The 15,613-nt window shown below is 39.9% G+C and overlaps 2 protein-coding genes across 4 annotated transcripts in view; both read right to left on the reverse strand.

Annotated features, from left to right (window-relative positions):
- The window catches only part of LOC6635438 (E3 ubiquitin-protein ligase KCMF1), a 126,203-nt gene that overhangs the window by 31,234 nt on the left and 79,356 nt on the right, over nt 1–15,613 (reverse strand). The gene's annotated exons all lie outside the window — the stretch shown is intronic.
- Nucleotides 9,297–10,709, reverse strand: LOC116652030 (uncharacterized). Its single transcript, XM_032439735.2, has 3 exons — nt 10,496–10,709; nt 10,309–10,431; nt 9,297–10,227 (listed from the first exon to the last, which is right to left on the reverse strand). The coding sequence occupies exons 1-3, from the start codon at nt 10,531–10,533 to the stop codon at nt 9,435–9,437; spliced, it is 954 nt and encodes a 317-aa protein (XP_032295626.1). The 5' UTR covers nt 10,534–10,709; the 3' UTR covers nt 9,297–9,434.

The raw sequence follows: 15,613 nt of genomic DNA on the forward strand, positions 1-15,613 counted from the left end.
GCCAAAGTAATAATGTAATTTAATATGCCAAACATCTCCCACAAAATTGTATATCTACCTGAGCTTTTGTTCTTAAAATGTTGCGTAAATTGAGTACAATAAAATAAACAGCATTTTATTATAATATATTCAATATAATAACAAATTCAATAAGCCTGCAATCACAGTTCATAAGAACACATTGAACATGTTTAATTATCTTTTCATAAGTTTCATGAATTGTTATCTTAAAAGTTAGCTAAGATTTCACCAACATATGTAAAATCACCTTTAAAAAAATGCAAAATAAACGGTTAAATTGCTTAAAGAAAAGTTGAACAGAGTTAAAATACTATTTTCTTCATTTGGTCATAAAGTAAGGTCGCAGGCGTACCGCTAAATAAAGGCTAGATTTATAGCTAAGCGTAATCAGCCCTGAGATATGGATGTTTATTGCACATAGGACGTATACATAATTAAAATAAATATAAATAGAAATAATATATACACAGGAGCTGAACTAGCCATGAAAAGTAATAAAACTCTTGCCACATTTTCCGGTTGCCATAGCTAGACCACAGCAGAAACGTGAACTCTTTAATGAAGGGAAGCCAAGGCGAGCAACGCGAGCTTAAATTCAGATAAACATCTCAGGCGCGACACTCTCAGGGCGCTCTTAAATTTTCTTTTAATTCCTGGGCATAACTTATAGCTGATTGCGTGGTCCGCCGTGGATGCCAGTGAACCCAAAAGTGTTGCGCTGCATGTCTAACGAAATGGCAAGCGCCGAATCCTCGGGCTGTGTGTGTGTATTTGTGTGTGTGAAAACAATTGATAGCTCGTGCCGCAGTCGCAGCCAGAGCCACAGTCGCAGTTGAAGACGCAGTCATAGCCGTTGCCACAGCCGGTGTCATAGCTGGAGCGGTTGGCTTTGGCCAAGCACAAGTCAACGACTTGGCTTACAGTTTATATAAATAAAATGCAGACAAAATATGCGAACATGATATCCTGGCAGTGGCAAGTTCAAGGATGTCTGGCGCTCATGAACCCGTAACCGTAAACGTGAACGTGAACGTGAAACGGAACGCCGACGCCTCCAAAAGGCTGCTAGCCTAGGCCCAGGCACGCAAAAGGTTGTGTTTTCGGCATTTCAGCATTTCGGCCCACTTATTCAATAAGGCCAAAAAAAGAATTTGTGTAAATTGGCAAATTACGCATAAATGGCGAGACGCCAACCAGATTCGCTGGGGAGTTGAACCCGCTCGCTGTTTAGTTTCTTGCAGCTATTTATTGTTGTTATTCTGGTTGTTGTTATTGTTGTTGTTGTTGTTGTTGTTGCTGTGCTTTGGGCCTGTCATGACCCAAAATTAATGTTGGCCAGAACAGATCGGCGTCGCGACGGGCCAATAAAGCGTTGCCAACTGCCAAAATAATAATATAAAACTGGTTTCATGCGATTGCCCCAAACGCGTGACCCCAACAAAGGTCAACATTTGCGTCGCGAGCCGAAAGAGCACAACTATTGAAAGAAGATTTACGAACAACAGCTGACATATAGCCCATTGGGAGATTATGAGCTAAGATTGCAAAAAAGTATGTTCAAAATTGGCAGCTTTAGAGATTAATTACTAGAAATCAGCTTGCAGATAGGCGATCTACATGCAAAAGACGGACCAGAACACACACCGTGATGAGGTATTTCGTAGAACTTTTCTTCGCAAAAAACTAAACAGAGTTTACTGTCTGTTCTAACAAAATGATTCAACAAACATTTCTAGCGTGAAATCTTACCTTAACTTCCTCTTCAATGTACTCTTCGTTCGTGTCGTTGTACCAATAACAACTCTAGTTGGGTATTTGCAAAGATATCGCTGAGTAGAGCCTAAACATGGCTATGAAGACTACGCTAGTAAATAAACATGTTTATGTTAACCGAAGCTAATAATCTAACTCCAATGAACGTCGATATTTGGTCAATATTTACTAACTTTCTTTTAAATATTAATATTTGAGTATAAACATTTCTTGCCTTAGGGTTTGTCGCATAAACCTGATTTTCCACATATATTAACCCAAATTTGTATATTTTAACATACAAAATTTTGTAAATATTTGAATATTAATAAAGGTTCAGCTGTTCCAATTCCGGTTCGTTACGGTTAATGGTTAATAACAATTTTTACTATCATTTTCCCAACCGTTCACATATTTTCGCCTAATATTCTAATCGAATTCATTTACTTGAGTGTTTAAGATTCTAGCTTTAAGAATTTCCATTCGCCAGTTATTTGTATTATTTTAAAATTGTTGTGCATTTTCTGTCCAATTTTATAGGCAGCTGGCTGCTTGACCTCCTCCCCTGACCCACTCACAGGTTGGTCCTGCAAGAGGTTGCCATAGATTTGCAGATTCACCTTGACTTCACTTAACTGGCTGCAAGCGGCATCAGCATTTTCTTGGCCAGCTTAAATTTTATTGTCCTGCTGCCGCTATAGATACACACACTTAGACACACACACTCAGAAACACAGCCAGACACACTTGGGGCAGGGGCACAGACTTAGGCATGGCAAAATCAATATGTCAAGCCCTGGCTGCCTGCAACGTTTTGGGCCGCTTGACGCTTGTCGACTCCTGCGGTAAAACTGGCAAAAGGATATTGAAAAAGGCGCCGCTTGCAACACAACGGCATCGGAAACTTTTTTCATTTTAGTTTGTCAAGTTGCACAAAGGCGCTGCCGACGAGGGCGGCGACGTGGAAGTTGTTGGAGAGGACGCACGAACCTGTCGATTCTGAGTTTCTATAAAAACTCTTTTTGGCCAAGGCAAGAGTTGAAGCCGGCGCCTGACTGTAGCAGCCAGACGTCGGGGCCAGAGGTAAAGTATGCCCTGCACTTTCAGCCAAGGGCAGCTCAACATTTATAGGCTGGCGATGCCATTAGCCAAGGACCGAACAAAAGACAAACTTGCCGCGTCCTGGCGCCAGCTTTAGTGCAACTTCAGTTTTTAGGCTTTGTTCAAATGTGTTGCCTGTTTTTGGGCGGCCATATTAATCGGATCAGTGCTGCAGTTGCCACCTAGCGGCCAGCGGCGGCGCCCAACTTAATTTCAATAGCACGCCCAACAGGTCGTATGCGTAATAAATTGTGAATGCCAACCGAATGCATCGATGCAAGCAATGGGCGTGGCAGCGCTTAGACAATGTATACATATAAAATACACACAAATGCATAAATATATAACTAACTACCTACTTATGTGTGTGTGTGTGTGTGTGTGTGTGTGCGAGTGTGTGATATAATAAATTATGCACGCGACAGGCAACAGGCCCAACAATGGGCTGCGAGGCGTTTGCGTCCTTGCAATTGTATAATTGCGTTCTAATATGATGACTGCGGCACTTTCAGGCATAGAGCAAAAGCTAAACCGAATCACAAATGCACTTTATATGACACGCAACAATTGGATAATTAAAACCTGACACCAATCAATACTCGAGCGATTAAAAAGAGTAACTAATCGTAGCCTATGCTAACAAAGCTTTGATATCTCTATTACGAAAGGTCTGAGGTCGCTTCGGCTTATAGCTGTACATTTCTGCCTAATTTATATTAATGTCCACATGCATATTAATATATTGCCAACGTTTAAGATTACAACAGCAGAAGACGTTGTTTACTTTGTATCTATTAAACAAAATTTGTATCGTTAAATCGAGCCAGCCTCTCTAAGAAAACTTGTATACCCGTCAATTGTTTTGCATGAATTGCATGCATTTTAATTAAATGCCAACGATGTGAGACAAATGCAGCAGCTGCTGTTGCGACTCACCGACTTTCCCTCTGTCTGTCTGTCTGTCTGCTGGTCTAAAGGTCTGAAGGTCTACCGGTCCATAGGATCTGGCCAAGCGCCTTTGTCTGTCTGACCGTTAAGCTGGGTGCTCTATAAATGCATCCAGAAATTATTTATTATGTCCATGTACTTTTGATTACGCATTCCTCCAAGTAATCGTATTCGTATTCGTATTCGTATTTGTATTCGTATTCGTTTTAACAAATTGCTTGCAGGTGCATTGGCAAGAAACAACAACAATGCTTGCAACATCAAGCAATTAAAATGCTTAACACTCGTTGGTTTACAGCCCGATCAAGTCAAGCTGAGTTGCAATTTTCCCCCGCTGCGGCCCACTAACCTCGCCGCTCTTGTCACTCTCTGTCGTCCCTGGCCTGACCAGCTGCTGGTTTTACAGTTGGCCAACTGCTGTCAACAGCTTGCGGCAATTCTAAGTAGCTGTGGCTACCAGCCTCGCCCACAAAATCATCTTCTTTGCTGCCAGCACCTAATCCCCATTTTGCCCAACCCACTCGCCGCAGCTGGCATTACATTGTCTGACTGTTCAAATGTTGTCAGTATGCTTGCTTGACTCGCACTGTTTATATCCTTGCACTGTGGAATCGCCTCAATGCTGCTGTTGCATTCTTGGTTCATTTAGCTGTAATTCGCTCGCCCTGCAGCTGCTTTGGCTAAACATAATTTTAATTATTTCTATTGTTGGGCATTAACTCTTTAGACTAGACTAGTTTTGAATTTTCGCATTTTCTTGCACTATTTGCCACTGTGAATAGATGATGATAATTATCGTAATGATGCTGCTAGCTTGGGCAATTGAGCTGACTGATTTGGCAGACAACCAACAATGTGACCAAGTCTAGCGGAAGAAAAAGGGGTAGAGCGGGATAAAGGGAGAGGGAATGAGCAGAGCTTGGCAATAAGTTCACTGTGTCCATTAGTGCAAATCTCAAGTGCAATTCGCCAAGATAAACACTAGAAATTTTGCCAAATTTAACATATGCACATTTGCGAACATATGCACTGTGCGTATGTGTGTGCACATGTTTTTATGTGTGTGCCAGTAAATGCCTGGACATTTTCTTCAAATCGCTTTTATTAGCATTTCGCACACACTTGACAACTTGACGCTGAAGCGAATTAATTCAAACACGGTTGCCCATTCTTTATGATGAATTTAAGAAATGCGCACGTACTCTACCGTTAAGCTGTGAGAAACTATAGCTTCTACATTTCACTCTTCTTTCACTCATTCGCAATCTCTTTCTCTTCTTCTCTCTCGGTCTTCCTTTTGGCTCTTTTGTGTAAAATTGGCCGCTACAAATTCGATTTACATTGACAAAAACTCGCAGCTTGCCCACTCTCCTAGCAGACACACACACATACACACAGCGCGCAGTCAGCGGGCAGCGTTGGCAAAGGCAGCAAAAAAATGCATTGCCTACTTTTAGGCGGGCGCTTGATTCATGCGGAGAGGCCGCAGCAGAGACAGCGACTGCGACTGCGACTGAGACTGCGACTGCGGCAATGGCAGCAACAAAAGGCAGCTGCAATTTAATTACCGTTGCAAAGATACAGATACGCAGATGCCCATGCATCCAATTCCCAACCAACATAAAGCCAGTAACACCCAAACCCGCACACCCTTTCCCCTACCGACCATCCCATCCTCAACACACTCCACACTCATACCCCTCTGTCGGAGCATGCCATAGTTTTGAAATATAACCGTGCCAGGCAGCGTGCTTGGCCAATCGAGTGCCGTGTAGCGTTATTTGCTACCCTGTAATTAACACAATTGAGGCATATTTGTTGAATGCAGCAAATGTGCTGTTTAATTTTCTTTTTTTTTTTCACTCTTTGAATTACTTTTTAACTGATTTCTTTTAACGCACAATCGAAATTGTTTGCGTTCTCATTTTTTTGGCTATATTAGTGAAACGCTTTGACTCGGACTTGCTACAGGCTATCTACATGTCGAGTCAGGGCAAATGGGCATTCTTTTTGCTGTTATATTTGCTGCTGCTGTTTTTTTATTGCTAATGCTGTTGTTGTTGTTGTTGTTGTTGTTGTTGTTGTTGCTGTTGTTGCTGTTGTTGTTGTCCTGATTATTGTGCAAATAAAAGGAAAATCGCATAAAAATTTTTTACAACGCCCGCCCGTTGTTGCCCCGGCAACACGTTGAGTGCTATGGCTCTAACAAAAGATGCAACCGCTGGTGCACACCCACACCCACACCCATACCCACAAAACACAGACAACCACACGCCGACCTCCCAAACGCTGCTCACTTCGCACGCTTCGCTTAACTAATTAGAGTGTGTGAGCAAATGATGGGCGAGCTGTTGCTGCCACTGCTCTCCCCACTGATGTTGCAGCTGCAACTGATGGTGGGGCTGGCCGTTTGCTGTTTCTGTTTCTGCTGCTGCTGCTGCTGCTGCTGCTTCAACATTATTCACGTTTCGAGGCAAAATCACCAGCTGCGCGAATGCTGCGGGCAAAATGACCGCTAAGCATCGCATATCTAGTGCAGTACAGATTTTTGGTTAACTGCATTCATGAACACCCCCAACTCGCACACATTATGTGGTGCAGTGCGACAGCTTTGGACTCAAATATATAGTTGAAAATAAAATTAAATTCCTTAAATTATTGAAAATCAAATTAATATGCCTTAAGCAGCAGACTTATACTATTCTAATGCGGGTAATGCCCAGCATTCTTCCTAAATCACTTTTACGCCCATTTCCCGCCCTTCGAAAATACCTTTGAATTATCTGTAGTTATTTTTAGCACAGATATCGGAAACAATAATTGAAATCAACATATTCCGGCCAATTAAGCCCAGTGAAGCTTGAGGCTGAAAAATAAATAATCATTCACATAACCTTTAACCTGCATTTTTAATCCGAGTGGGGTGGATTCAGCGGACAGCGTGAAACACGTTTTTGAGAATGAATTTAAGGCCAACTACGGTTGGAATTTCCCAAAATTAGCACACCTTCAGCGTCAGGCTGATCAAACAGTTTCATATATAAATATATATATACTAAACACTACCTAATATCAACTATGAGAGTCCACTCTCAGTGTACAGGCTCTCGTATAGCACATGCAGATCACAGCTCCAGGATATCTACTAGTCGAGCACTCTGCCCAGTTTGAAATTCATTTTGAAAACGAATTACCAAACATTTTTGCAGTAATTATTATATTAATTTTGATATCCCTGAGGCACAGCAGGCGCACCAATTGGACAGGACTTATAAAAGTAAATACAAACACACACAGATACACACGCACACACGCATACACCAGAAGTAGCTGGACATACATATGTATGTAAAGCATGTTTACAGTTTCAATCTCGTTGTGTGCGCTCGCTCATAAAGTAAATATCAATTACAGCACTGTCTCCCTCTCTCTCCAACTCCCTCTTCATCTCACTCAGTCTCTCCCTTGCACTCACTACAAGCTCAGCTCGGTATCTCTTTCATTTTTTATGATTTTTGTCTTTGTGCTGTTTTGCGTTTGTTTGTTTGTGTGTTTGCTTGTTTTTTACCACATATCGCACAGGCCACGAGGCATAACGGCAATTTATGGGCGCGGCGAAGGCGTGCCGCGAGCATATCAATTCTGCCGACACGCTTGGCTGCGCAAAGCGCTTAATGCAAATCGGCATGAAAGAACATCATAATCATTAACATTATTCTGTACGCAACAAAGGACCGCGAGATTAAACAAAAAAAAAAAAAAAAACACAAACAGGAGAGTGCGAAAATGCATATTGAATACTTAGCTGCAAAACGTAATCAAAGCTACATAATTTTATTTCTGTAATAAATGTTAAATAACCAATTGTAATTAATATACTTCAATAAAAACATGTGTGAATATGCCTAAATAAAAGAAATATTATTTATAGTACAGTTATAAACAAAAGTCAATAGACGGAAGACTAAATTTTAACAAGAAACCATTATTTCAATATGAACTTGAATATTAATCCAATCAAATTAATAGAATTTTAATAAATGTAAACTTATTTATTTATGAATATAAATTCAAATAGTAAGAAGTTTCACATATTTAAGCTCAACTTGTTTAAAAACAATAAAAAATGAGAAAATATTTGTAAAACAAATATAAACTAAATGTTTATAAGGAAAAGAACAAAATATTGATTATGTCAATATTGATGAAAGGAAATTTCAAATGAAATTGCATATAAATAAAATTTTAAATTCCCAAGCTAAGTTGATTTCAAGTATAAAAAATTTGTAAAAAGAAATATTAAAATTATATTCAAGCAAATATACACAAAAATAAACCTTGTCGAAACTTTTAAAACTTCCAAGCTAAATGATGATTTAAAATGGAAAAAAGAATCAAAATATTTCAAAACAGTACTCAAATATTAACTAGCTAGTAAACATTTAAAATCTCTAAGCTAACTTTGATTTCAAAAGAAAAAAGTCAAGGAAAAATACACTAAAATAAAATTTAAACCAAAATTAAAAATGAAACTTCTGATTTAAATTTGATTTCAAAATTAAAAATAAATGAAAAAATGTCGAAATGTGTAGAAATTTGTACACTAAACGTCCATATTAAAAATGCTAAATATTGAAATTATATTTAAAAGAAAATACTCATAATATAAAATGAAAATAGTCAACAAATTAAGATGTCTAACAAAATTTCATTTAAACATACAACAAATGACAAAATATTTCCAAAAAATGTAAAAACAAATATAAACCAAATATTTACATAGGAGAAAGTAGATTATTCGGCAAAAAGTGAGGCTTTTTTCGAGTGCATAGAACAATTGGCGCCGTGTAGCGCAGATGAGAAATGTTTCATTTGTTTTTGGCATTTCTTGTTGTGCGTTATTTGTTGAATTAATTAAAATTCAATAATAAAATTGTTAAATGCAAAGCTGAATTAACGGCGCTTGCGGAGATGGCCAAAAGCGTGCGGAATGTTTAATAGCATAAATAAATAAAATGCGCACAAATGGTGCCCAATTGCCGTTTGTTTATAAATATAATTAATAAACATTTATTATGCGAATGTGACCCGTCCGTCCGCCCACACATATCACGGCAAAGTCGCACAACAAGGAAAAGTAAATTATTGAATTCCATATTTTATTTTAATCTTTGTTCATAAATTCCAGCATAGAGTGCATAAAAATGTCGTTGAAGTTCAGATTTAGTGAAATTCAATTCAATTCAATTACATAAGCTCGTTAAAAAGTCTTTTGAATTACGACTGGAATTTTATCAATTACGAATGGCCATAAATACCTATAAAAAGGCATAAAACAGAGTTGAACTCAAAGTACATAAAGGAGCAAAAAAAAAAAACATATTTTCATTACAAATTGATATAAAACGGATACAATATGATTACAAATGATTCTTAAAAATTGACTCGAATGTAAATACAAAAAGTTACAAATGGAATTATTAAAGAATTATTCAATTGAAAATACAAATATAGGCGAAGACAAAAATGGACGTCTTGGCATAAAATAATTATATATTGATTAACTGAAAATTGTACAAAATATTTGACTTTCAAACTGAAAAACAAATGACCTATAAAAAATTATGGCCAATCAGCTCGTATTGTATTAGTTCGGCAAATATTTCGGCAACGTGGATGAACTCCTCCATCTGCTGCTGGTACGCGGTCCAGCTCATGTTCCGCTGTGGATCCAATATGTTCTGTATCACCGGCCACTCGGACCAAATGGACTGCAAGTTGGCATTCGGTGGCAGCGGCAGCGAGAGGAGTTGATGCTGCGGCTGCAGCGCGGGCACTGCCACAGCCACGGAACGCGGCAGCGTCATCGGCTCAGTGGCTGGCACAAGCGTTGGATTGGTTAATAATAGGATGATTGTCTTTAGCAGATCCCAAACTCTGACCAGCTCATCGAATCGTTGTTCGTACAGATTCAGGATGCTCTCCACCGTTGGCCAGTCGGTCCTAAAGGAGCCCAAATCTATATTCGGCAGCGGCGCAGACTGTGGCTCTGACTGTGGCTGTCCCTGTTGCATTTGCTCGGCCATTTGCTCACGGATTGTCTCTATCACCTGATCTATTAGTTGCTCGGACATTGGCTCAAGCAATGCTTCAGTCATCGGCTCTATAATTGAGTTGGTCATTGATACCGCCATATCCATATGCTCACCCAGGCCGTCAACATCTACATCCCCTTCTGATTCGTGGTCAGCCAACTGATTTGTGGAGTACAGCTGATTATCTTCGAGATCACTTGGCGAGCTCAGATCGCACAGCTCGTCTGGCTCGCTGGAAAGTGTGCTCGAAATGCTCATAATACTGAGCTCAGATCCGTCCTGCTCTGTATCCACAATGTGCTCATCAAACCTAATTGAACGCGACACAATCACACACAGAGAGAGACAGAGCATAAGGCCGCAAGTTGCGCAATTCGAAACAGACGCTTACCCTTCCACAACAATCGCACGCACGCCGGCGTTGCCAGACTGCGCACAAATGCCGGCGGTGCACATGCGCGTTCCCGCGCCCGTTGCGGACTGCTGTTCGCCATGCAGTGCAGCCTGGCAGATCCTAATTATCATTGAGGATTGGCATGCTGTTAGAGGATTGAAGCAGTCAAGCGTTGGTCACTTACGCGCAAAATTTAGACAAAACATTGCCTGGTGCATTCATAATGCGAGCTACGATTTGAATTGATTGCGATTGCGATGAATTATTCCAGCTGTAGTTTAAGTTCTGATAAAAGCTTTAAGCGTCCACTGTTCAGCAAATTTATGTTCTCTAGACTTTGCCACAGCACGTGCACCATACAAATGCACAAGTGTTGTCCTACGAAGCGAGTTCGAAGTTTAAGTGCCATTTTACAACACTGCTGCGCAAGTGTTGTTAGGTCGTCAGCGAAAATATACACATGAGCAATGGGCAAATGTTAAAGTTAAGTTACTTAAGTAACTTTAAAAAATTAGATAAAAAGCTTCAAAATCTTGCTCTATAAAATTAAAATTCTATCGCCAAAAATAATGCCCATTTGTTGCGCTCTTGCAGTGTTGAACAATTTCCGAATATGACGCGCACTCTTAATCGAATTTGTAAGCTCAGTGCAGAGTATATATCTTTAAGTAATCGAAATTGAATAAAAATATATACGAATATTCAACTGCAACTGAAAGCTGGTCGGTTCGGCTGCATGGGCGTATGTTAATATTTGCGTTTCTGTGTGGCGCACTGGCAAATAAACTGTAATTGTAAATAAACATAAATTGTAAAATTATTACCAGTAGGCCTCGCTTTATTTGCAACTTATTTATGCCAGTTTTTTGCGCACCACGCACACACAAGTGCGTGGCCACACAGATACGCACGCTAATGTATGCATGCGATATAAATATTGCTCAATATTTTTTATGCACACCCACAACAATACCGAGCGTGGGATTTCACTGTAATAGATGCACCCAAAGGTATTTGCTGGCATAAAATGCACAGTGCTCAAACTTTTTATTATTATTATTATTGACATAAAAATTATGTAAACATCAAAGTTGTGACAGGGCATTTGTTGCATAAGCTTGATTATAGGAAACAATAACTACCGATAATTATATGAGTAAAAATTGCACAAATAAAAAGCTAAAGCTGCAAACTTTTGATTTTTGCATCATTTTCCTAGCAGGGAATACGATATTCGGGAACAATACTTTTATTTTGGCAACGTATTCTTGTCATTCCTATTATACATACATATACATATACATATACATATGTATGTATGTATGTACAAAAAAACATCTATTTTTTTATGTGCTGTCAGCGGATGGCGGCCACGCCCCTACAGTGATGCCTGGCGTCCGCCCCGCAAGTCTGTTGACTGTTTTTCCATTTTGTAGTTGGTTTTATTTTATTTTTGTTTATTTCTCCTTTTGCCACTTTAGCGGATATCATAAATTGGTTCGGCGAGCAGCATTTCCCATGTGGAAAATTGAAATGTGTTTTCCTGTAATGTGGCAAGGCAATAGGCTGGCCCAACTGGGCCGACTGGGCGGCTACCATAACATATTATAAGTACTAGACTTGAGTCTGCGATCAAAATTCAAGCAACTGTTGCGAGTTGGACACAAAATGCTGCCAATTGCCGTCAATGCAGCACGAATTTGTTAACGTAAGCGGATGTTGTCATTGGCTAATGGCCAAGTGACTGAGCAGCTGTGGAGAGGCAGAGCGAGAGGGAGAGGGAGAGAGAGAGAGACATATTCCATTTGCAGGTGCGTATTGTTGTTGTTGGAGATCGTGTGGTAGCAATTTATTGCTGGCAACCATTCGATTTAAAGAGCTTATTCCGTATATCATTGCGATAATATTGCACTAGTGAACTGTTTAAAATGCAATTGAAAATGCAATATGCATAAATGTTTAATGGCAGCAGCGTAACAAAACAACAACAGCAACAACAATAACAAATGGCAAATTTAATTAATTTTACAATGCGTCCTGGCACTTCTTGGATTGGGTCACTTTACACTCGCACCCACTAAATTGACATAATGACCAAATAATTTTCCAGTTCGCTGCGCCTTTATAGGAATGTGCACAACACTCTGGGACTGGGAGAGGGGCGGTCGTGTGTGTGTACGTTTGTGTGTGGCGGAGAAGGAGAGGGGGGCTATCAGGCTGACAGAGAGACAAATTTCAATTTTGCATTTGTTTGACAGGCGAGTCGCCATCGAGTCGCATTAAATGCAAATGTTCATTTTCAATTTGTAAATTTATTATAAATGTCAACATTAATTTGGCGCAAAAATCTCTATACAGCAGGCCGGGTCAATGTGGCTCGGTGTGGCACATGACACGTGACCAAGCGCCAACGGCTGGGCAATTAATCAAGCGAATGATGCAACAGTGACCATGCCCGGCGCAAAGGTAATTTGGCACTTAAAAAGGGTAAACGCGACCCGAACCCCCAAAATTCAGATACTCAAATCCAAATCCCAGCCAAAGCGAACCTTTTTCCAGAGCCCGCCGAGAGCTGCCGCCTAATGTGACGAGTCGTTGTCCCCGTTTGTCCCAATGGATTGGGCTCTGCGGGTCAACTGCGACACTGAGGCCCATTTATCATGCGATTGACTAGATAATTGACTGAGCGTATAGTTTACCAGGCACTAAGTTGCCGCATTTTTGTTTAATAGCCTGCGCTTCTGCACAACATCATTCATGTCCAAATTTGCCAGCCTGTGTCATTCGGAATGTCAACGGAAGAGTGCTGTAATCACTTAAGGAGCTGTTTTGCGCAGCTTGCTCAAGCCTTTCTACAAATTTCTGCAGTGAAAACTCGTTATGTGGAATTGCTTGCAGTTGCTTTGTCTTTACTGGACTGAGGCTGGGCTATTTTCAACGGGGATTGATATTTATAAGAATTTTTTCATTAACTTCAATTCTCAAATGCTTTTGATGTTAAAGCATATTTTATGCTTTCATTCTTTATTTCTACTGAAATTGAATATAAAAATTATTCTGAAATTTTTTTTAATATTATTCTCATTGTCTGTCAAATATGTCATTGATTAAAAGTGATATATAAATTCCAGCAACTGATATTCCCTTTGAAAATGAAGTGTAAATTTTTATAAATTCAACACGAAACTCTATGGCACAGCATGCGGGACATTTGATAGCAATAAATAATAATAAAATTAAATATTAATAAAAATCAAAAATATCATTGGATTGCGATGCCTTTTAAAAAACAAGTTCGGCAAAAAGAATAAGATACCTGTTTGTTAAGGTAGAGTTTCGCAATTTCTAACTTAATAATTAAATAAACAATAGTTTTTTGGATTTGAAAAGCAAATTCGTATTTTTATAAGATTTTCGAATTGGCGGAGATCATCTCTGGAAGAATAAATAGATAAGCTCAACAAAAGCAAAAAAAAAATCGTATGCCTATAATGTATTGGAAGAATTATTAGAATTTTATTATTGTTGACAAATCTATTGTAATCCGATTATGTAATACACAATTTTGCATGTGCTTTATATGTCGCATCGTACACAAATTCAGCTTGTCCTCAACAGGACATAAGCAACAATTTTCAACCGAAAACGGGTCTAGCTAATCACGCACACATCTCTAACACTTGCCACAGGTCTCAGCTGCCGGACTACACGAGTAAATACGTCACACTCTATTCAGAATTTGTCGTTATGTTTGTTGTGTGTGGGTGTCGTCATAAATTGGCTGTAAAAGGGAAAACTAGAAAATGGAAAAGCCATAGTCAAAAGTCAGCAGCCGAAAATATTGCAGCCGGAGTATTAGACAAAGCGCGACACTATATAAAAATATTATTGATTGCTGCGTCGAGAGAGAGAGAGAGAGACAGGGGCTGGTGGTTTGTTGGTGTCAACAGGCGAGGGCACACAGCAAATGGAGACGCCTATTAGTAAACAGCGGGCGGTGCTGTGGCGGGACGTTGGACAAACGCATGCTATAAAGCCATAAACGCCAAGCCATAAATTATGCTAGCCACACGCAGAGACTCCACTGAGGTACAACTGGAAGTGGGCAGGGGGGACTGAGTAAGGGGGCGAGCGAACGCAGGCAGGGGCTTAGGGAAGTGCGGTACACTTGTGTGACATGTGTGAAAATGCACTTTGCTGTCACTTGACTGTTTGGCCATTGCCTGCTGACAGTCAGTCGGTGATGGCAGCATGGGCGGGTGCCCAGAGTATGGGCGGAACAGCAGCTGTGGAATCAGAGACCACCCCCATCCACCACCACCCACAACACTCCACCCTTAACCTAACGCTCTACGCGTTGCGATGAAATTTATTTATTTTCGCGTTTGTCGCACGTTTGTCCTTTTGGGACCCCCCCCCCCTATCACGGTCGGGACGCAATTGCAGAGGCAGGGCTTAAATTATGTAGATGGCAAACGCTGCTGCATGGCGATGAGCACGACAAGAGATTACTGAATTGCCGGCAGCTGGAAAAATCGGAAAAACTGTTATGCTTTACGTTTTATCCAAAGAGTATGTGTACACAAATAAAAGCCCGTATATGCGTAGGGGATACTAAGATCTCGACATGGGTATTTCTGTCGGTCTGGCAACACCATTGATAGGCTTATCGAACTTTTGTATCGATATATTGCATTGATTTTGACTTTTCACAAAGAAAATATGATCTGCAATTGCCCTTGTTATAGAAATTATAGAAGTCCTCTAGTAAAAGGGATATGTCTGCTACGCCCAAACACGATATGCGCGTTCCAATAAGAAATTGACGAGAAACGCCTCGAAACAGGTTTCCTATTGGACACATACATAATAGAGTAAGGAATGGATTTTCCAGCCCAGCTGCTGCTTTTCGAATCATCTTTGCCATTTACTTTCATGTTCTAATTTGAACTTAATACATAAATTGGCATCGATTTCTTTTTTAAGCTTGATAACTTTTGTTTGAGATACTTCGATGGCAATAATATCCTTAGGCATTAAATTTCATAGCTTAGTTACTTAATTTTTATTTGAAATTAAAATACTTTTTAATTATCAATTAGAGCTTTCTTTTTGTTGTTGCTTATGTGTCAATTCTCTGGTTGAAGAAATGCCGACACGTGCTGAGGCTGCTGTTGCTGCATGGGGCATGCAACATCTTATATTATCTGCTCTGTGAGTCATTTGGAGTTCAAGTTTCTGGCAGGCTTTGGGTGGCGCTCGGACCTGATGTGATAGAGTGCCGCGACACTGAGTAATCTAT

This window comes from Drosophila virilis, chromosome X (genome assembly GCF_030788295.1).
Source record: "Drosophila virilis strain 15010-1051.87 chromosome X, Dvir_AGI_RSII-ME, whole genome shotgun sequence".
NCBI lineage: Eukaryota > Metazoa > Arthropoda > Insecta > Diptera > Drosophilidae > Drosophila > Drosophila virilis.